This window comes from Melanerpes formicivorus, unplaced genomic scaffold (genome assembly GCF_026170545.1).
Source record: "Melanerpes formicivorus ecotype bairdi unplaced genomic scaffold, bMelFor1.0.p_v2 SCAF_17, whole genome shotgun sequence".
NCBI lineage: Eukaryota > Metazoa > Chordata > Aves > Piciformes > Picidae > Melanerpes > Melanerpes formicivorus.
Genome location: NW_027142369.1, coordinates 16010800 through 16033972, shown reverse-complemented (window position 1 = coordinate 16033972; position 23173 = coordinate 16010800). Strand labels below are relative to the sequence as shown.

At 49.3% G+C, this 23173-nt stretch overlaps 1 protein-coding gene across 2 annotated transcripts; it reads right to left on the bottom strand.

Moving 5' to 3' along the window:
- Positions 1-767: 767 nt before the first annotated feature.
- CDKL1 (cyclin dependent kinase like 1) lies at positions 768-21361 on the bottom strand. Of its 2 annotated transcripts, none has more exons than XM_068149131.1 (9): positions 21085-21361; positions 14737-14858; positions 11601-11673; positions 8693-8783; positions 6846-7046; positions 5482-5564; positions 4461-4517; positions 3371-3526; positions 768-2261 (listed from the first exon to the last, which is right to left on the bottom strand). In XM_068149131.1, the coding sequence occupies exons 1-9, from the start codon at positions 21250-21252 to the stop codon at positions 2154-2156; spliced, it is 1059 nt and encodes a 352-aa protein (XP_068005232.1). In that variant the 5' UTR covers positions 21253-21361; the 3' UTR covers positions 768-2153. The 2 variants fall into 2 exon arrangements, with proteins under 2 accessions (XP_068005232.1, XP_068005233.1); XM_068149132.1 differs by having other exon boundaries at positions 2148-2261; positions 3384-3526.
- Positions 21362-23173: the final 1812 nt, after the last annotated feature.

Genomic DNA, 23173 nt, shown 5'->3' with positions numbered 1-23173 from the left:
TCCTTTCTGCTTTGGCTCCCAAAGCCTTTGTTTCCTTTAAGGGGAGTGATCAGCAGGGAGGCAGAGTCTGAGCTTCTCAGGAATACCACTCTGAGGACCTGAAGGTTGCCCTGTGTGTGTAGAATCTCTCAGACACCCCTTGCACATGGTTTTGCTGTGTGCTGACATGGACTAAATTAATTCTGTGTTCTTTAGCTGCATCCACATTGCTCCTGCCAAATCAGAGAGGGATCCATCTTCAGGGAGACAATCCCACTTTTAGCCACGTTCCTAGCTCTGGTGGTACCAGTGAGAAAGGCAGTGTCTGAATCAGTTTTCTGAGTGATGTCCCCAGTTGTCACCTTGTCCTCTGAAGGAAATGACAGCAAGCACCAGGAGGGATGACATAGCTGCAGTGTGGGGTTGATGCTTCTTGGCATCTCCTAACACAGAGCAGTGTCCAGAAAACACAGAATCATCATCAGGAGCTGATTGCTGGGCTCCTAACTGTTGACAGACAACTCCTGGGTGCTTACACAGTTGCCACCTGGAGTGGCAGAGCTTCCTGAGTGCAATCAGAACAGCACACAAGAGTAAAATACATTCACTTCTAGTATGAAATAAAGGGTGGGCAGGCGCAGTACCCAAGGATATGGCACCCATCCCACTGGAATTCCTTTTACTGCTCTTGAACACACAACAGCTCTGGAAAAACATATCTGCCCTAGGTCTCAAGCAGGAAGGGGATGTTCTTGCTTGGTAGTAAAACACATCCAGTAGACTGGAAAAACAAGCTGTGTGTCTTTTATTAAAAATCAACAACATTTTACACCCTGAGATTACACAAACCCCAAGACTTGCTCTAATGCTAAGCTTAGGTAGAATTCCTGCCTGTGTCTGGCCAGTGTTATAAATTATATTCATGAATTCTTTTAGATAAAAACAATTTCTGTAACTCTACAGGCAAATGACCTCACTGCTGGCAGAAAAAGCAAACAAACCCAACCTCACAATGCCAGGAGGAAACAGGAGAAACTCTGCAAGGACTAAAGAAACAGCAGTTCTTATTGTTTAGATGTTCTCCCACTGGTAGCAGTGCCTGTGGAGCTTCTAGCAAGTCTAGGTCAGTACCTTTAACCCTTGGTTGCCTGTAAATGCAGATCTTTAAAGCAGGGCTGTCTCAGCAGCTCTAGAGATAACAGGAGCAGTGAGACAGCTTCTCACAGTATCACAAAGGTTGGAAGAGACCTCAAAGATCATCAAGTCCAACCTGTCACCACAGACCTCATGACTAGACCATGGCATCAAGTGCCATGACCAATCCCCTCTTGAACAGGGACAGCGACTCCACCACCTCCCTGGGCAGCCCATTCCAGTGGTGAACGACTCTCTCTGTGAAGAACTTTCTCCTCACCTTGAGGCTAAACTTCCCCTGGTGCAGCTTGAGACTGTGTCCCCTTGTTCTGGTGCTGGTTGCTAGAGAGAAGAGACCAACCCCTTCCTGGCTACAACCATCTTTCAGGTAGTTGTAGAGGGCAATGAGGTCACCCCTGAGCCTCCTCTTCTCCAGGCTAAACAACCCCAGCTCCCTCAGCCACTCCTCATAGGGCTTGTGCTCAAGGCCTCTCCCCAGCCTCGTTGCCATTCTCTGGACACGTTCAAGTGTCTCAATGTCCTTCCTAAACTGAGGGGCCCAGAACTGTCAGGCTGGGCTCCACAAGCTCATCTGCTCACATCAGCACTATATTCACAGCTCCTCACACTACTGCTGTTTAGACACAGCAGGGCTCAGATTGATTTGGCAAGGTTGCAGCTCTTCTGGCAAGTCTGAAATTTAGGTGACAGATAGGCAAGAGATTTTAAATTCACTGCAAACACGGGGTTGCAGTAGTGCTGAACCAGCATACAACCATGAAAATCAGTATACAACCATGAAAACCAGTATACAACCATGAAATAAAGCAAAACACACATTTTCCTTGGTACACAGAACATGAAGGTGAGCATGGACTTCGCCTTGTGCAGCACCTCCCTCCACTAGTGACCCAGAGCCCATTCAGACCACTTTGGTCTACGTCATGAGATGTATTTATTTTTCCACCATGCCTCCTCCTTTTGTAGATTCTGAAAGACTGGAAAATTGAACAGTAGATGTTTTTTAACATGCCATCCAGTTAGATGTTGGGGAAGTGGTAGTTTGATCTTTTTTGCTTGCAGCAGCACTTCTTGCTGTCCAGAGCTGGCAGGAGGTTACCACTGGTCAGTTGAGGCAGGTACTGTAACTGAAGGGAAAATTCCATGGTGTGGTTGGGTTTGCAATGAGAACAGAACAGGAGTTTCATGGTTCAGAAAACAATATAAGCTATGAAACTATTCCTGTTGCAACCCTGCCCTTTTCAAACTAAACATCTTCGACCAGGGGGTCTGCAACTGGATTGTAACCACAACAGCTTGTTCAAGGGACTTCTCCCAGTCATCCAGGGCAAGAAAAATATTCTCTCTTATGTCATGGAAATGGAAGTGGCCAGTTGGTTTATCTGGGAGAAGGGACTGACCCCCAACTATAACCTCCTTTCAGGGAGTTTGAGAGCCAGAAGGTCTCCCCCCAGCCTTCTTTTCTCCAGGCTAAGCAATCCCAGGTCCCTCAGCTGTTCCACACAAGACCTGTTCTCCAGACCCTTCACCAGCTTTGTTGCCCTTCTCTGGACATGCTTCATCACCTCATGTCTTTGGAGTGAGGGGCCCAAAACTGAACCCAGTACTCAAGGTGTGATCTCACCAGTGTTCAGTACAGGGGGACATTCACTGCCGTGGTCCTGCTGGCCACACTGTTGCTGATCCAAGCTGGGATGCTAATGGCCTCCTTGGCTGCCTGGGAACATAGTGGCTCATACCCTGCCGGCTTTCAACCAGCACTCTCGGGCCTTTTTCTACTGGGCAGCTTTTCAGACACTCAGCCCCAAGCCTGGAGTGTTCATGGGGCTGTTGTGCAGGACTCAGCAATTGGCCTTGTTGAACCTCATCCCACTGGCCTTGTCCCATTGTTCCAGTCTGTCCAGGTCCCTCTGTAGAGCCTCTCAACTCTCATGCACATCAACACGCTCCTACAGTCCCACAGAACTCCAAACTACGCCAGCCACACACGTCGGTACAGTTGTCCTGCTGTTCTGTCAGGAATGCCCACCCCTGGATGAACCCATCTCACATCACTGTGTACTTATCCCCTGTGACCCAGTGGAGCCCCAGGGCAGAATTCCCTTTGTACTCAAGTTACTCTTTAGCCAGGAGGCTCTTTTGCTCCATGGGCCAACTTAGGAGCTACCTCCTGGGAAGCAAACAGAGTGAAGCAGCCCCACAGGCACAGAACTAAATCCCGCAAGGGAAATGTTACCCCCGCTACGTGCTTCCGAGTGGGCCTGGCCGGTTTCCGAGCTGTTTTCTCATGTTCTTTCCCCAGATCTGCTGCCTCTCTGATGCTGTCAAAATAGGGGTACTGCAGCAGCTGCTCACACGTCTGCCTTTCTGCTGGGTCCATGCAAAGGCAGCCCTAGGGAAGGTGAAGACAGACATTAAATGAGTCTGCACCACTCCAGCGACTAAGCACAGCCAACAGGTAGGGGTTTATGGTGTTAATCTTGGTTTTGATGGGTTCTCAAGAGTTTGGATTCTCAGAGCTTGGCTTTTCAGAGTCACACGAAGCTGGCAGCAGCTAGTACTGAATGACTGCCACAAGGTGGTAACAGAAGTGTCCAAATGGGTATCTGCAAAGGGACATCTACAGCCAAAGGGACATCGACAGATTCAGAGACTGCATCGAGTTGGAAGGGACACTCAAAGGTCATCTGGTCCAACCCCCCTGCAGTCAGCAGGGACACATCCAACTAGATCAAGCTGCCCAGAGTCACATCAAGTCTGATCTTGGGGGTCTCCAGGGACAGGGCCTCATCCACATCCCTGGGCAACCTGTTCTAGTATTTTGCCACTCTCGTAAAGAATTTCCTCCTTCTGTCCATTTAATTGGAGAGGTCCCTGCTCACTGAAGGGGGGTTGGAAAAGATGACCTTTAAGGGTCCCTTCCGACCTGATGCATTCTGTGATTCACACTTGTATGGTAACATGAAGCCTCAAAAACCAGGGAGGCCATAATGTTCATTTGAACTTGTTCTTAAACAAGAGGAACCCACTGTAGCTGTGTTGTGCTAGTGCTTGGCATAGCTAACACCATTCACAGTTACATCTTCTCCTTAATGTCTCCATCCTCACTGTTTCCATCCCATGACTCTCCTCAAGGAAATAAGTAACATTTTCCCCCTCTGTGGTGAAGATGAGTGGACTAGAGGAGTGGATGAAAGTCCTCTTCAGATTCAATGATCTCTGATAATTCAGTAGCCAATTCCTAAACCATTACCAGCTGGTACACAAACCAGGCTGCATTTGCTGTGTCTCAGTTCAGAGCTCCCCACTAGCTGTAGGTTTCTTACCTTCATGAGAGCCAAAGCAGAGTATGAAATATTAGGGAATTTCACTTCTAATGGCTCCTGGAGAGAAAAAAACAACAGTGAGGTACTGGGAACTTGTGAGGCCACACCTCAAGTACTGGGGTCAGTTTGAAGAAGGACATTGAGGTGCTGGAGTGTTTCCAAAGAAGAGCAACTAAGATTATGAAGGGCCTTGAACATGAAACTTATGAGAATGGCTGAAGGAACTGGGTGTTGTTTAGTCTTCAGAAGCAGAGGCTGAGGGGAAACCACATCACTCTCTACAACTACCTCAAGGAGGGATCAGTCTTTTCTCATGTGCAGCTACTGACAGGACAAGAGCAAACAGCCTCAGGTTGAGCCAGGGGAGATTCAGGTTGGATATCAAGAAAAATGTCTTCACTGACATGTCTTCACTAAGCCCCTGGAACAGGCTGCCCAGGGAGGTGCTAAAGTCACCGTGCCTGGGGAGATTTCAAAGATGTGTGGATATGGTGCTTAGGAACATGGTTTAGTAGTGGCTTTGCAGTAGTGGTGGGATTGTGAGCTCTAGGCAAGTGGCTGGACTTTACGCTCTCAAAGGTCTCTTCCAACCTCAACAATTCTATGATTCTATATTGGTGATCTTTTCATTCCTCAGGGTGCAGAGGACCAGCTTTCTGTAGCAACACAATCTGTAGCTCACAAAATGCATCTGTCAGTTGATGTATTTGGAGGGGAGCTGCCTGGCACTATTGAGGTTGGGCAGGTCGGTGGCTGTGCCACCAGAAGTGGGGAGAAGTAGCAGAGAGGGCTTCAGCCACCTCCAATTAATACTCTAAGTGTACACTGGCAAAGCTTTTGGATAGGGAAAAAATGCAGTGCAGCAAAGGACTGGGACAGCTGGGCAAGTGAGGCTTTTCCAGCTGAGCTTCCAAAGCAGATGGCACGTGTGCTCTGGCTGAGAAGCAGGAACATTTCCCTGTCCCAATAGCCTGTCCTTAGCACTGCAAATCAGGGAAATATGTCTGAAGGAAGCTCTTACCATGTTCTCTGGGTCAGGAATTTGAACCCCACTGAAGAAGTGGTTGGTGCTGAACACTTGCTGGTGCCTGGGAATAAGATCCCCTGTGACCAAGAAGAACAAAAGAGCAAAGCTGGATTAATTTGCTGTCTTTACAGTGCCCATATTGAACAAACATATATCCTCTAATGAGGCTGACACCATCTGAGAGAACACCTAAAGAGATGGACCACCCTCGAGACAGCCAGTGGCTGTTCCCCTGAACTGGGCACTGGTGAGGCCACATCTCAAATACTGGTTTCAGTTTTGGGTCCCTCACTCCAAGGACATTGAGGTGCTGGAGCGGGTCCAGAGAAGGTCAACAAAGCTGCAGAACAGGTCCAGGGAGGAGCAAGTGAGGGAAGTGGGGTTGTTCAGCCTAGAGAAAAGGAGGCTGAGGGGAGACCTCATTGCTCTCTATAACTCCCTGGAAGGAGGTTGGAGTGAGGTGGGGGTTGGTCTCTTCTCCCTAGTATTAGGCAATATGGTGAAACAAAATGGCCTGAAATTGTGCTAGGGGAGGTTTAGGTTGGATCTTAGCAAAAATTTCTTTTCTGCAAGAATGGTTAGGCATTGGAACAGGCTGCCCTTGGCAGGGGTGGAGTCACCACCCCTGGAGGGATTTAAAAGCTATATAGATGTGGTGCCCAGGAACATGGTTCAGCAGCAGACTCGGTAGTGCCAGGTTAATGGTTTGTCTTGATGATCTCAAAGGCCTTTTCCAGCCCTAACAGTTCTGTGATGGAGCACAATCAAGTCAGCCAGCGAAACATTCTTACATGAATGCTGCTGTTCATTGAGGACATCAGTGATCCCACTGCTGTGTGACTGTGCTGAGGGAAATACAAAGCCACACAGATCCAGCTGCCCACCCTCACCAGCCCAGGGCTTCATGCTGGAAATATCTCAATGACATTCAGATGGTGGCAGCAGTTTTTGGAGCAGGATTACCCAGCTGCTGTGCACCTTCCAGGCTCTGAGCTTCTGCAGTCTGCAGCACAGTGGCTTTGATAACTGTGGCACTACAGCTAAGAGTCTTGAAAAAGATGTATTTCTATATATCATAGAATCCTAGAATTGTTTAGGTTGGAAAAGACCTCTAAGATCATCAAGTCCAACCCCTGCCTCTCCATCACACACCAGCCAAACTCAAGGTCTGCATGTCTGTGAGCAGCAGAACATCTCTCAGCATCATAGCTAGAGGGTGCTGCACAAACACCTACCAGGATCTGACAGTCCGGCTGTGACACAGCACCCACCACAGAGGAAAGTTCTCCTGGGCAAGCTCTCATCCTGCCAAAGGCATTGGAAAGCCTGGGGCAGTGAGTGGTGCAGAGGACACTTACCCAGAGTTCTCCGGATGAGGTACAGCTGGTCGACATCAGACTTGCCTGGCCACAGGGGGACCCCGGAGAGCAGCTCAGCAAAGACACAGCCAATGGCCCACACGTCCACGGGAGGACCATACTGGGTGTCTCCCACCAGCAGCTCTGGAGAGCGGTACCACCTGGTAGCCACATAGTCTGTGTAATAATCACTTGGACCAGCTAGGTTGGGGTTAGGAAGGAGAAAAACAAACAGGAATGTGGGATCAGAACAATGCAGATGGACCACCATCAGCTGATACACATTGGGGCACCTTGTGGGCAGGCAATAGCTACAGAAACAGGATGAGTCACTGAATGCTGCCAGAACCTGACTTTGGAAACACGTAGGAGTTAGCAAAAATCAAGGCCATATTGTTCTCCAGTTCTCCTCAGCAGGGTCTTGCACCAGCCAATGGTCAGTTCTCAAAGGCCATGTGATTTGTCTGAACAAGAACCAAACAACCCACCAGATTGGGGCATTTATTTACAATGGAAAATGTGAAGCCATTGTTTGCAGAGACAGTGCCTTCTGCCAGGGGAGTTCCCCCTGCCAGGGAACTCCAGCTGTGTCTCCAGCACTGCATAAGCAAAGGCTGGGCAGCTCTGAGATGCCCAAAGCCAACTTCCATCCACCAGTGCCAGCACCATCAGCAGTTCAGCTGCACCAGCAGGGAGCTCAGCCTGAGTTTGTTTACAGAGGCACTTGGGACCGTGGTTTCTGGGCTGGTTCCCTTGCATCACAGAATCACAGACTGGTGAGGCTTAGGAAAAGACCTCTGGGGATTATCTAGTTCAACCCTCCAGCTAAAACAGGGTCATCCAGGGCAAGTTAACCAGGATCACAATGTCCAGGCAAGTTTTGAAAGTCTCCAGTTTGGGATCCCTACTCAGCCTCTACTCAGAGGCTCTCTATGAGACCATGCCAGCCTTTATATCAGATGATTTGTGCAGATGTATGTATCTGTATGTAGGCTGATGTTGTGCCCAAGCACAAATCCAGGCTGGGAGAGAATGGATGGAGAGTAGCCCTGAGGAGAAGGACTTGGGGTGCTGGTGGGTGAAAAGCTGAACATGAGCTGGCACTGTGCACTCACAGTCCAGACCCAACCATATCCTGGGCTGATCCCCAGCAGTTTGGGCAGCAGGTAGAGGCAGGAGATTCTGACCCTCTGCTTTGCTCTGCTCTGCTGAAACCCCACTGGCAGTGCTGGGGCTAACTCTGGAGTCCTCAGCACAGGAGAGACATGGACCTGTTGGAGCGGAGCCAGAGGAGGGTTATAAATAAGATCTGAGAGACTGGAGCCCCTCTGCTGTGAGGACAGGCTGAGAGAGTTGGGGCTGTCCAGTCTGGAAAAGAGAAGGCTCTAGAAAGATCTTAGAGAAGCATTCCAGCATTTGAAGGGGGCTACAGGAGAGCTGAAGAGAGACTTTTTACAAAGGCATGGAGTGACAGGACGAGGAGTAAAGGCTTCAAACTGGAAGAAGCTTGACTGACATGAGACATTAGGAAGAAATTCTTCCCCATGAGGGTGGAGAGGCACTAGAACAGGTTGCTCAGAGAAGCTGTGAAGGCTCTGACCCTAGGAGTGCTCAAAGCCAGGTTGAATGGGGCCTTGAGCATCCTGGTTGAGTAGAAGATGTCCCTGCCCACAACAGGGGATTTGAACTAGGTCATCTTTTAAGGTCCTTTCCAACCCAAACCATTCTATGATTTATAGGAGCACCAGACAGAGTCCAGTGAGCCTTTACTGGTGTTTGAAAGCCCTGTCCTGCACTTCATTTGAGGTCTCTTGTTTACTGTCGGCATGGCAGCAAGCAGCACTCACTCAGTATGCGAGCAAATCCGAAGTCACACAGTTTGATGACCGAGTGCTTGGTTATCAGGATGTTCTCTGGCTTTACATCTCGGTGGATGCACTGGAAGCAACAAAAACCAAGGTTAGAGGCAAATATTTAACTTGACCCACAGATAAAGAACTGAATTCAAACACATATCCATCACACATTGTGTCAGGCAAGTCATTCCTGCTGAAAGGGAAGATGATCTCTTAACAGGGAGATCCCAAGGAGAGGTGTGTAGGTACTCTGGGATCAGTTCTTGGATCAAGTCCATTCACTGATAATCTCATAGAGAAACAAAGGATTTTGCTTGTGAAGCTAACAGATGAAATACAGTTTAGATGTGGGACGTTATCTATTCTTGTAGATGCCAGAGCACACCTGGTATTCCCTTCACTCAGCACAGGTGAGACACATCCAGAGGTGTGTGTCCAGCCTTGGGATCTTCAGTAGAAGGAAGATGTGGACATCCTGCAGTGACTCCAGTGAAGTGCCACTGGAGTGATTAAGGGGTTGTGGTATCTAGTATCCAAGGAGAAGATGACGGAACTGAGATCATAATTCAGCCTGGAGAAGAGAAGGCTCAGGGGAGATCTTACCAATGTGCATAAACAGCTGATGGAATTGAGTAAAGAAGACCAAGCCAGACTCTCCTAAGTGGTGTCCAGTAGAAGGACAAGAGGCAATGGCCACAAATTAAACACACAGGAAATTCCATTCCAACATGATTTGTCTTTTTCCTGTGAGGGTGGCTAAACACCCAAACAGGTTGTCTAGGAAGGTTGTGGGAGATATTCAAACCCTGACTGGGCAACTTTCTAAGCAGCCTGCTCTAGCAGACCCAGTTTCAGTGGGAGGGCTGTACTAGATGATCTCCAGAGGCCCCTTCCAGTATCAGCAATTCTGTGATTCCTGGTAAGTCAATTTGCCTGCTGAAGGTTCACAGCAATTGAGTCTGGGCTTGGGAAAGAGTTTCTGCTGATCAGACTAGCAGAGATCTTCATTTCTTCTTGGTGAAGGCTCTAAATCTGGAAGTGCTCAAGGCCGGGCTGGATGGGGTGATTGAGCAACTTGGTCTAGTGGGAATGCCCCTACCCATAGCAGGGGGGTTGGAACTAGATGTTCTTTAAGGTCCCTTACAACCCAAGCCATTCTGTGATTCTTCTGCCTGAGTGTGAATGGTGTGCCTGAGCGTGTGAAGTGTGCTCTGCTGAAATCCACAAGGTCTAGCTCACATTGTTGCTCTCCTACTGCTGCCTCAGTGCAAACACCTTGGCCTTTTCCTAGCTAAGCTGGTGGTGAACTATTGTGTCTCCTCCTGAGGACAAAAATGCTGCTTGTTAAACTGGTGCCATGGAGTTCCAAAAAAGGGCAGCTGAATCAAACCTCATTACCTGTGATCTACAGCAGTTTGGGCTGCAGCATCTCATTGTTCCCTCGGCTTTAAAATTCCAATACATCTTTCAGGCTGAGCTGGGAGAACTGACAAAATAAGGAAAACAACAAATCCTGGAAGCAGGACAGACCTATGGCCAAGTTCCTGTGGCTCAGCTGAACATAATTCTTCCAGCAGAGACAAAACACTCATTCCAGAGCATCTCCTGCCCAACTCTTAAATCTCAAAAGTTGACAGATAAACAAAACCAAAGACATTTACAGCTAAAGAACTTCTCCAACAGGCTCCTTTCCTTCCCTGCTTCTTAAAGTGCCCCACTGCTTTCTGCAGAGTGGAACACAACTGATATCTCCCTCCAGAATGCTGAGGAGGGGTTGTAGAGCTGTTTTCCTGTATCTCACTTTTGAAACCATTTAACTGGTGTCATGAATCTGTGCCTATGACTATCAACAGAGGGACTTTCTGGGAAACCAGTAGCAGTTTTGTCAGGCCTCAGCTGAGGAGATGCTAAACCATTTTTCTGAACTCAGTTCTACTCCATGGTGTGGGAAATGCAGGAGAGACTCCTGCCCAGCCTGGAAGCTGACAGCCAACCCAAGGGACCCAAATGACAGTAATGCAGCTGTTCTGGACACATAACAAGATTTCAGATATGTGGTTCCTGTGGAAAACAGGAAAATGCAAAAAATTATAGAATGGTTTGTACTGAGAGAGACCTAAAATATGACCTAGTTCCAACCCCCTGCCATGGGCACGGATACATACTAGACAACATTGCTCAAGGCCTGATCCAGCCTGGCTTTAAACACTGCCAGGTTTGGAGCCTCCACAACATCTCTGGGCAACCTGTTTGAGTGCACCATCCTCATGGGAAACAATTTCTTCCTAATGTCTCATCTTAGTTGAGCTTCTGCCAGTTTGAGACCATCACCCTTTGTCCTGTCACTCCATAACCTTGTAAATCTCTCTCCAGATGTAAAGTGTAGCTCCCTTTAAATAGTGGAAGGCTGCTCTAAGGTCTCTCCGGACCCTTCTCTTCTCCCAGACAAATAATCCCCACCTTTCTCAGTCTGCCTGCCTAGGAAAGGTGCTCCCTCCCTCTGATGATCTTTGTGGCCTCTTCTGGCCCCACTCCAAAAGGTCCATGTCCTTCTTGTGCTTGAAGATTCCAGAGCTGGCCCCAGCATTGCAGGTGGAGTCTCAGCAGAGCAGAGGGGCAGAATCCCTGCCCTCCGTCTGCTGCCCATACTTCTGCGTATCAGCCCAGGACATAGGTGGGTTTGGGCTGTGAGCACATGGTGCCAATTCATGTTCAGCTTTTCACCCACCAGCACCCCAAATCCTTCTCCTCAGAACTTTTCCCTATCCATTCTCTGGCCAGTCAAATTTCATCTGACTTTGCCCCATGTAAGCTCTGTAATAAGGAAAATGAGGACAGGAACTCCTTCTCCTCTAAGGCTGTGTTACAAGCAATGGCTGGTGGTGTTGAGGGGACTTACATTGTGTTTATGGCAGAAGTTCACAGCTTGCAGGGTCTGCCAGGTTATGCTCTTCACCAGATGCTCTGGCACCCTGTTTTGAAAAAGCACATTTTAATTTGGGCCATTAAAAAGAACTTCACTATTACAGGAGAAAGGAAGAGGAGGCCTTTGACTGCAAACATAGTACAGGGATCTCTGAGAAAAATCATCAGGGATCAAGTCAGAAAACTCAGGAAAAAAAACCCACTAGTTGCATTTGTTTGCTATAAGTCACAGAAAGACACAATAACCCTCAGTTTGTTGATTTCCCATTGCAGGGAGCCACTCACACTGAGCTGCTCATGGTGGAGGCCATTTAAGCTTCTTCTCATCCTTCACAGCCAAGACTGAGCTCTGCCTGCACCTCCCTGCACCAAGGAATGATCTCCTGTGAGGTTACCCTTCAACCATTGCAGGGAATATCAACAGCACATCCAAATTCACTTAATGAAACAAGATACAAGGATTTATGACACTTAAAAGCATGCCAGAGTGTCTGGTACCACTCACTCACAGCCAACTGGTGACCACTCATCAGTAAGTGCCAATCCATGTCAGCCTGTCTTGTGGCTTAGCATCTTGGCAATCCTCCTGAGATACCAACAGGCGTTCCTGCCTCTGCAGCTGCTCAGAGAATCGAAGGTGATGGATTATTTGTGGTATAGAGGCATATTCTGACTTGCAGTGCTGTCATGTCATTGATTGCCCAATGACTGGCCAAAAAAGCTCTGCTTTGGTTTTCATCTCCTCATTCCCTCCAACAGCAAATGCCTCAGAGAAAAAAAAGCCTCTGTTCAAGACCCAGCCTGCCCTTCCAGCTACTGTGCAGCAGTTAAACTTCCTTGGCTGTCTGTAATGGTTGTCAGAAACGGCAGGAGAAGGCAGAGAACCACAAAATTGTTTTGGCTGGAGGAGATCTTTATAAGATCATAAAGTCCAACCATTAACCCAGCACTGCCAAGTCCATTGCTAAACCATGTCCCTCAGCACACATCTAAATGTCTTTTAAACCTGTCCAGAGATGGTGAGTCCATCACTGCCCTGGGCAGCCTATTCCAGAGCTAGACAGCCCTTTCAGGAAAGACATTTTTCCTAATGTCCAACTTAAACCTCCCCTGGTGCAATTTGAGACCATTTCCTATTTTCATGTCACTTGTTTCCTGAGAGAAGAGACCAAATATCATCTGGCTCCAACCTCCTCTCAGAGACTTGTAGCTAGAAGGTCTCCCCTCAGCCTCCTCCAGACTGAACAATCCCAGTTCTCCCTGCTGCTCTTCATCAGACCTATTCTCCAGACCCTTCACCAGCTTTGTTGCCCTTCTCTGGACCTGCTCCAGCATCTCAATGTCCTTCTTGGAATGAGAGGCCCAAAACTGAACAAATGTTTTGATGACTACAAAGCAGATGTGAAGTGTTTCCTTTAAAGAGGGCTATCCATCCTCTCTTCAGATTCTAGGTGAACAGGTTCAAACCGGGGTGAGAGCTGCTCACAGCTCACAAAGCAAGCTGCTGTCAGCACGCTCTGTTCTCCTGCTGGAGCTTCATACCAGGGAGAAGGAGAATAACAGAGTTGTTTACTCAACCCCCAATTAGTCTCCTGTAGGCAATTCATTTAGCTCCAGGCCTGCAAAATGATTTATGAACTTCTTGCTTAGCATTTCTACAGCACCAAGTCACTGTGAACAATTAGGGACAGCAGATGGAGTGGGAGTGGCATTTGTGATGTGTCAAAAGAACAACCCCTGCCCTGGAGAATGTTCATTCTGCCTGTATAGCTAACACAGTGTAAAGAAGGTGTTTGAGCTGAGGCTGTGCAGAGAGGTGAGGACATGGCTCTGAGCAACTCCTCCCAGTCAACACATGCTCCTTAGCACAGCAGCATAGCCAGAAGTCTGTCCTATGGGTCATCCCTGACATAGAAACATAGAATGGTTTGGGTTGGAGGGGACCTTAGAGATGGCCTAGTCCCATCCCACTCTGCCATGGGCAGGGACACCTTTCACAAGATCAGATTGCTCAGGGTCTTGTCCAACCTGACCTTGAACACCTCCAGGGAGGGGGCATCCACAACCTCCCTGGGCAACCTGTTCCAGTGTCTCACCACCCTCACCATAAAGATTTTTTTCCTAATATCCAGTCTAAATCTTCCCTCTTCCAGCTGTGACCCATTCCCCCTTGTCCTATCACAACAAGCCCTTACAAAAAGTCCCTCCCCAGGTCTCCTGTAGCCCCCTTCAGGTACTGGGAGGCTGCTCTAAGGTCTCTGTGGAGGCTTCTCTTCTCCAGGCTGAATGGGATCCCAGGTTGGAAGGGACCTCTGAAGAGATCAACCCCCTTGCCAGAGGAGGACCATATAATCTAGTGTAAGTCGCACATGAATGCATCCAGATGAGCCTTGAAAGTCTCCAGAGAAGGAGACGCAAGCTCTCAGTGCTCCATGACCCTTAAAGTAAAGAAGTTCCTCCTCACATTGAGGTGGAACTTCCTGCACTGTAGTTTACATCCATTGCCCCTTATCCTATCACAGGGAACGAGTGAGAAGAAGCTGCCCCTTCCTTCTTGACACCCAGCCCTCATATATTTATGAACATTTATTAAATCCCCTCTCAGTCTTCTCTCCTCCAGACTAAAAGGTCCCAGGTCTCTCAGCCTTTCCTCATAAGGCACGTGCCCCAACTCAGTAGCCTGCCACCACAAGGGAGGTGCTCCAGCCTCCATCAACATAGGTGGTGTATTTGGGTGCTCAGGGACACTGCCCCAGCACGCACAGCCTCACAGCAGCAGGAAGGAGGGCTGTGTGTCCCCAGCCCACCCCTCAGTAGCCCACCCCTTACTGCAGTGAGACACAAGATGCTCCCAGACCACTCCCACAGGTCACCCAAATGCTTGGGCTCAGCACTCCCATCTCCTTGGTGAGCAGCACTGGGAAGGATAACAGGCAATTCTTTTGGAGGCCATTGCTAAACCACAGTAACAGAGCAATTCTTGGGCACTGGGCTGAGAAACCTCTCCTGGAATTAATGAGATTCCTCTGAAAACTGTGGAGGGAGGCAGCGATGTGGACACTCCACCAATTCCTTTGCTCAGAGCTCCCAGAGAGAGACAGGCCACTCACCCCCGTGGATGCTTGTCCAGCTCATGGAGAACTGTGTGGTCACAATATTCAAAGACCAGATGCAGCCTCCTCTTCCTCCTGAAGACTTCCAGCAGGTTCACCAGGTTGGGGTGTTTCAGTTGCTGTAACACACAGCAGAAGAACTGGTCAGTTACTGCATGGGGGAGTGGGTAAAGGCTGGAGTGGGACAGTGCTTTTACCCAATTCCTTGAGCTGAGCACAGCTCACCATGAAGCAGCAGCTCAGATTCTGTGGTGTGGTTATTTTAGGAGCTGCCCATGGGCAACAAGTCAGCTTGGCTTCAGCAGGAGCCTCTTGGAAAAGATGCTGAAAAAGAAAGAATTCAGCACGGTGCCCATGGCAATTCCAGCAGTGCCTTTCATTGTATGTGTCCATTGGACTGCACCACAATGAAAAGCAGGTCTCCCAGGAGAACAGCTTGGGAAATCAGGCATGGGAAAAGCCTGCAGCGTGCAAACATGTTTAGGAGAGACCAAGAGCTCCTCTGAGGAGCATAAGTAAAGCCTCTGGTCTCAAATTCACCAGCTCATGGTCAGAATCTGCATATGTTCATTAGAAGACTCTTTATAGCTGCTTCTTCCTCTCAATCTGCTTCATGTGCTCAAAGGTGGTGAAGGGTCTGGAGAATAGGTGTGGTGAGGAGCAGCTGAGGGAACTGGGATTGTTCAGTGGAGAAAAGGAGGCTGAGGGGAGATCATCTGACTCTCTACAACTCCCAGAAAGGAGGCTGAAGCCAGGTGGAGCTTGGTCTCTTCTCCCTAGTAACAAGTGACAGAACAAGGGGAAATGCCCTCGAGGTTTAGGTTTCACTATGGGAAAACGTCTTCCCTGAAAGGATTGTCAAGCCTGGAACAGGCTGCCTAGGGAAGGGGTGAAGTCCCCATCCATGGAGAGATTTAGAAGACGTGTAGATGTGGTGTTGAGGGACATGGTTTATGGTGGACTTGTCTATAGTGGGTTAACAGTTGGGCCTGATGATCTGAAATGTCTCTTCCAAACAAAATAATTTTATGAATCTAAACCAGACCTTCCTCTCCTGGGGAGCTCAGACAACTTCTTACCACCAATAAAGCCTGAGCACAGCAGAGTTATTCAAAGGCTTCTTTAACTCTAGGGTTCTCAAACACTGGAACAGGCTGCCCAGGGAGATGGTTGAATCCTCATTCCTGGAGGCATTTAAAAGCTGCAGAGATGTGGTGCTGTGGGACAAGGTTTAGCACCAGCCTTGGTAGAGCCAGGTAATGGCTGGACTTGATGATTTTAAAGGTCTTTTCCAGCCAAAACAATTTTATGATTCTAAAAGGTGAGATTGGACACTACTGGACCTCCTCATTTCCTATCCTTTTGCCCACATTTTGAGGGAGAGCATCACACCCCAAGGAAAAGCCAGACCCAGCTCAGGAATGTTTTTTCTTCCCAGATGACTTATGGAATCATCCTCTCTGCTTGCAGAGACCTGTATCCAGGAGAACTTGCCTGACCAAAGCTTTAGAACAAACACATTTTTAAGCAGGGAGGCTGGAAAGGGCATTGCCTAGAAGTTCCACTAACCCTATCTTCTAACCTGCCTCTGAGCCATCTGAAGAAGCAAATAAGGAAGCTTGTAAGAGGCCTCGACTGAGGAAGCAACCAGTTAGCCCCAAGGACCACTCAAATCCATGACTTAAATCCTGGAGTTAACTAGTAAGCTGGAGTAAAAGTGCAGGTCAGAAGAAGACCCTCACCATGCCTCATTGCCAGGCTGCCATGAGTAGGAGGGACATGGCAGGGCCATTTCAGAGCTCTGAGGGCAAACTGCAGGACCCTAGGTATCAGTGTAAGAGCTCTTTGTAGAGAAAGAACTTCCAGGGACCTCACTGCCTCTGTGGGACATTGTAGTGCCCCCAAACTGTACTGAGCCCATCTGCCAACAGACAGGTTGGTGTGCAGAAGGCGGTTACTCCAGTCCTGTGAACTAGCAGCAAGGAGCTGACCTTTCTAAACAGCATCTCTCACCACACACGTCTTGTTCCTTCAATCCTGCCCACATGATGTGAATCATCTACCAGCATCAAAGACCCTTGCACTCACCTGCATCAAACCTAGGTCACAGCCAAGACCTTCTGACCACTTCCTCAGTTTTCCATGCTGAGTACTTGTACACCAAGTTCCTTCTCTGATTAGCAGGAGGTACCCAGCAGTGTCAGCAGAGAAGGCTAACCTTCTCTGGCTCCTGACCTCACAGAACAGATGGACTTTCTCTGCACACCCTCAGTTTCTGTGGCAGGGATACTGGTGAAAGCATTAAACCCCAGAAGCTTGTAACACCTCCCAAGCATGAGATTGGTCTAGTAGCATCTCCATTCTCCTCACTTCCTTACCCACTTTGCAGATGATCATTTGAGCCTGTGAAACTGAAAATCATGGAATCATAGATTTTTTTGGGTTGGAAAAGACCTCTAAGATCAGTTAAGTCCAACCATCAACCCAGCACTACCATGGCCACTAAACTATGTCCCAAAGTGCCATGTCCACACGTTTCTTGAACACCTCCAGGGATGATGACTCCACCACCTCCCTGGGCAGTCTGTTCCAATGCCTGATCACTCTTGCAGGAAAGAAATTGTTTCCAATATCTGCCCTAAACCTCTCTTGGCACAATTTGATACCATTTCATCTCTTTCTACTACTTGATAACACAAGAGATCAACCCCCACCCCACTCCAACCTCCTTTCAAGAAGTTGCAGAGAGCAATGAGGTGTCCTCTCAGCCTCCTCTTTTCCACACTAAACAACCCAAATTCATTCTGACATTTTTCCAGCCTTTCCTATGGAATCAGGATCACACAGGGTGTTCCAAGACTCTGCCTCCCATCCCACCTCCCATGGCTCCTGGCCATAAACCACTCTTTGTCTACAAGGTGCTTGCTGTGCAGAAGGATAATTTATCAGGCACACAAAACACAGACTCACATCTTAGCTGTTGCCTAAGCCTGGCAATACCTCCACAAACAAACAAAGAAATTGTTACTATTTACAGAGAAGAAGTTGATAAGATAAGTCCAGCAGGTCTGCACTTGTTCAAACCAGCAGCACCCTGACACAGATCCTGCTGTGGCAAGCTGCAGTGCTGCCAGCTCTGGGCCCTGAAGGATGATGAACTTTCTGCCTGCATTACTGGCTGCCCAGAGAAGTTGTGGAGGCTCCAAGCCTGGAAGTGTACAAAGCCAGGTTGGATGGGGCACTGAGCAACCTGGTCTAGTAAAAGGTGTCCCTGCCCAGGCCAGTGAGGTTGGAACTAGGTGATTTTTAAGGTCCCTTCCAACCCAACCTGTTTTATGCCTTCTACAATGATTATTTTCCTTTTTGGATCTTTAGCATTATTTACATCTATGGTTGGACTTGGGTCTTGAAGCTCTCTTCCAACCAGAATGATTCTAGGAAGTGTTAATGCATCTCCATTGTTGTTTGCTAAAATAAGGCATGTCACCTGTTTTGCTTCAGCCATGAGAAAAAACTTAGTGATTCCCCCCAAAATCTAACTGGAAAGATGTATTACTTTTTTGCTAGGTGATGGCTCTTCTACGACAGCATCCAGGCTTCTTCTACCTCTTTTCTGCAGCGGGTAAAGGATAAAGTCTTCATATTCCTTTGAAAGCAACATTCACACTGCTTGACAGCAACATTCACAGCCCTTGTTTATAAATCCTCAACAGAAGGCAAGCCAGCAGCACTAACAGATTTTGAGAAAAGAGGTATCAGAAACTGTAACCTGCTGAAATCCTACACATTGAAAGTTCCTTGGTTCCCAGCACCCAAAGGAAGCCAACTCAATGGAAGGGACCATGGAGCGTCAACTGCTGCTATGCAAACACCAACAGGTGTGATGTTTGAGAATGTCACACACAGAACAGACCAAGGGGAGGAATAACCCCCTGCATCAGTACAGGTGAGGGGTTGCCCTGCTGGAAAGCAGGAGAAGGACCTGGGAGTGCTGGTGGACAACAAGTTCACCACGAGCCAGTGGTCTCCTGGGGTGCATTAAGAAAGTGTGGCCAGCAGGTTGAGGGAGGTTCTCCTCCTTGTCTGCTCTGCCCTAGTGAGGCCACATCTGGAGTACTGGGTCCAGTTCCAGGCTCCCCAGTTCAAGACAGGAGGAAAGGCTGAGAGACCTGGGGCCGTTTAGCTGGAGAACAACAACCTGAGAGGGGATCTTCTCAGTGCTGGTCAATAGCTAAAGAGCAGTGTTCAAGAGGATGGGGCCAGGCTCTTCTCAGTGGTGCCCAGTGACTGGACAAGGGGCAATGGGCACAAACTGGAACCCAGGAGGTTCTATCAGAATAGGAGGAGAAAATTATTTGGCGTGAGGGCACTGAAGCTCGGGAGCAGGCTGCCCAGAGAGGTTGTGGGAAGATTCCAAACCCATTGTGATCCTGGGCAAGCTGCTGTGGGTGACCCTGCTTTAGCAGGGGGGTTGAACTGGATGATCTCCAGAGGTCCCTCCCAACCTCCACCATGCTGAGGCTTTGTGATTTTGTTTCTCCTAAAAGGAGTCCTCATAGAAGTCATTAATTTAAAGTTCATAGCAAACCAACACACTGTTAGGATGGTTCTTCACTCAGTGCAGTGTTCTGAAGTTATGGCTCTTCTGCACAGAGAAGAGAATGCTGAAGATGAGGAGATGATGGAGTTACATAAAATCACAAATACCCTAGTGAAATTCATCAGGGAGCAGCTCTCTGCACTTGTTGGAACACAGAACTGAGGATACTCTGTGCCAATCACCCAGCAGGAAGTTCATAACAAGTAAGAGGTAATATTTTGTCACACAACACATTCCTAAGGTCATGGTGCTTGCTGCCTCAGGACTCCATGGAGACCAAATGAATACAGCAGCTCAGAAAGAGAAGGGACAAATGCCCAACAATCTGCCAGTGTCTGCTAAACATGAAGCAACAGGCACAACCTCTAGCTCTAGAAACTTTGCCCAGAAAGCTGGGTGTGTGAAAAGAAACCTTACTCCTTCCTCTCCCTCTTTTTCCTGTGTTTCTCCTCATTTCTGCATGCTTGATGGACCTGGCTTGTGTGTGACTCACTGAGTATGTTCCTGTGCTTTTATTTCATCAGGAAAACAAACAGTGGTTGAATGCGTGACTGATCTCTACGTGAGGACACAAGTCACACACAAGTCAAGATAGGATCAGCAAAGACAGGAGGTTGCCATGGTTCACAGGTGCCAGTTCTGCCACATGTGAGTAGCACTGAGTCTACACAAGCACCAGCATTCCATACATGCACATCAAGCTCCAACTCTGTGGATCCTCCACAATTAGGGGCTCAGAGAGGAGATTTATAAAGTGGGGAGGTTGCAGAGCTGTGCCTGGCAGCTGAGTATACTCTTTGTCAAGAGAAAGGGACTGTACCCCAAGGGTCCTCATCTCTGATGGGACTTGCCTGAACACAGAGAGGGAGGGCTGCTGCCAACTGCACACTAAGAGCAGAACTGTGCTTGTACTGACCAGGACATTGCTAACTCCACGGGGGACAGGGACTGGACCAATCTCCCTCTAAAAGGCTCAGTGATAACTTTATTGATGCTTTTTCACTACCCACACAGATGTCTACAGTCACCTAGCAGCATGCTCTTTGTAGGGTCTCATCTCTCACCTGCACCAACCCTTTCTGACCTGTGACATCCTAGGCTGTAGAGAATCACCTCTGCCCAGTCCTGTCCGTATGGGTCAGGCTAACGAGCACCAGTTTTCTCCCAGACTAATTGACTTGGGCACTTACGGCTTCTTCATGCCCCTTCTCTTTGCTGCTCCTTCGCACCCCCCGTCCTCACTTCTCCCTCACGACATCCCATCTACTCATAGTTTCATAGTTTCATTCAGGGTTGGAAGGGACCACACGGATCATCTAGTTCCAACCCCCCTGCCATGGGCAGGGACACCCCACACTAGACCAGGCTGGACAGAGCCTCATCCAGCCTGGTCTTAAACACCTCCAGGGACGGGGCCTCGACCACCTCCCTGGACAACCCATTCCAGTGCTTCACCAGTTTCATGGTGAAGAACCTCCTCCTCACATCTAGCCTGAATCTCCCCACATCCAGCTTCATTCCATTCCCCCTAGTCCTGTCACTACCTGAGATCCTGATGCTGCCCTCACACCTCGTCTCCTCCCAGCACCCCTTCCCTGGCTGCTCCCTCCGGGCTCCCCGCCCGCAATGGCGGGGCAGAGCCCGAAGCCGTTGGCGGCCGGAGCCCACCCGCTCCGGGCAGCTTTGTGGTGGCGGAGGAAGAGCAGGACGCGGAGCGCCTGCGTGACCGGTCGGCCGCTGCCCACCTTCAGCATCCGGATCTCCCGCAGGGCGATCTTCCTGATCAGCGGGTCCTCCTCGGACTCCAGGAACTTCTTGATGGCCACGATCTGCCCGGTGTCCTTGTTGCGGCACTTGAAGACGACGCCGTAGGAGCCTTCCCCGACCTTGCCCAGCTTCTCGTACCGCTCCATGGCGGGGGGCCGCGGGCCGGTGCAGTTCCCTCGCCCCAGAGCTCTGCAGCCGCGGTCCCGGCCCCCCTTCGCCTGCCGTTACCGGCAGCTCTCCCCCGCCCTCCGCCGCCTCACCGAGGCTGCGGGGGGGCCGGGGCGGGCCCTCGGGCGGCGGGGGTGGGGGTTTCCCCTCGGCCTTCGCCAGGCAGCTGTCGCCGGGACGCTGAGAGAAGCGTCCTTCTTGGGGCGGGGGACCCCAAATCCAGCTCCGGTGAGGGTCCCAATAGCCTCTCACAGCCAGCTGAGCCCCTCACTCCACACTTCCCCCAGGACTTCGTGCACCATTTTATCTTTACCCACCCCAGCTTTCTACTTTTCCATGAGGGTCTCTGGTCTTGAGTCCCTGCAGGGTTGGGAAGCAAAGGTAACACCTCCCTCAGAGTTATGAGGCTTCAGTCAGCACCCACACTTTTCCTCCAGCACCATCTTCAACCAGCAGCAGCAGAGAGGAGGGGAGGCCATTAGCTGAGGGAGGCCTCAGCACTGGCCAGGATAGAAGAAAGCCCAGGCATGACCGTCACTTAGATGCTGACACAGACACTCCTGCTCCAACACTGGTGTGGGGCATGGAAGAGGCTGCATTTCCTTGGAATCTCTTCCCCCTGTAGCACCACAAATGTCTGCCACCTAATGAGCTTCCAGCAGGAGCTAAACCCTATCAGTGTGTTTCCATGTCTTACCTTCACTTTATCTTTCCTCCTGAACCTGTTTATGTCTTTGGCCCCTCAGCCCTTTCCTCATGCCCTGATGGAGGTGACTTTTTAATGGTGTCAGTTGCTTCCAGCAGTGGATTGATCTGTGTAGACACCCTTCTCCCATTTTATGCCTCCTCTCCCCTCGGTCCTTTCCTGGGGTGCTTCCTGAATTCCCCTGAGGACAAATGATCCACTATTTATTTTCTTCCTAAGCCCATCCATCACTGACGAGTAGTCTCCTTGTGTTCTAACTGCCACACATGCTGTCTTTCCTTGGTTCTTTGCACACTTTACAAAGGAGACTGAAGGACACTCTTAGGACCAATGTGTTCTTTGATAGAACTATCCTGCCACTAACATTTTCCCAGGTCTGTCAAGACTTGTAGTGAAAGTACCCAACAAGCACCTTGAGCCAACTCATCCCTCAACAGTGTTTCTGAAGAAGGCTTATGATGCAGCTGTCCCCAGGACCTCACTGCCTCAGAGTGGTCCAATGACTTCCACTGAGGAAGCTCCTCAAGTAAGAAGTCAAATGTGGGTCAGCCCACAGTCCAAACTGCTTTCCCAGAAGACACATACAGGATGATGATGATTCACCCACAACAGCAGAGGAAGAGATAGTTATCTGTATTTTTTTACCAGTAACTGGCTGTTCTTCGTGCTGTCCAAAGGCACAGTCACAAACCCCTTTTCTCTACCTCAGCAGATCCCTGAAGATCTGGGATACAGGGCCAAGGGCTGAACCACTTGCAGTACACAGGTGGCTGATGTGTGAGTGCCACACTTATATAATAACAGCTGTAGATCCTGCTGAGACTCAGCTGTGTCCAGGGTGAAGCATAAAATGCTCATGTTCACCTTTTGTTATTCTAAGCAACCCTCCTTTAGAGCCAGACAACTCACAAGTGTTCATGGTAACTCCAGGCAATGGGCAGTGCTGGAGTATAAAGAATCACAGAATGGCTTAGAGGTTGGAAGGGACCTTAAAGATCATCCAGTTCCAATCCCCCTGCCATGGGCAGGGACACATTCCACTAGACCAGGCTGCTCAAGGCATTGTCCAACCTGGCCTTGAACACCTCCAGGGAGGGGGCATCCATAAACTCCCTGAGCAACCTGTTCCAGTGTCTCACCACCCTCACCCTCTTCCAGCTTCAATCCATTCCCCCTCATCCTATCACTAGTAG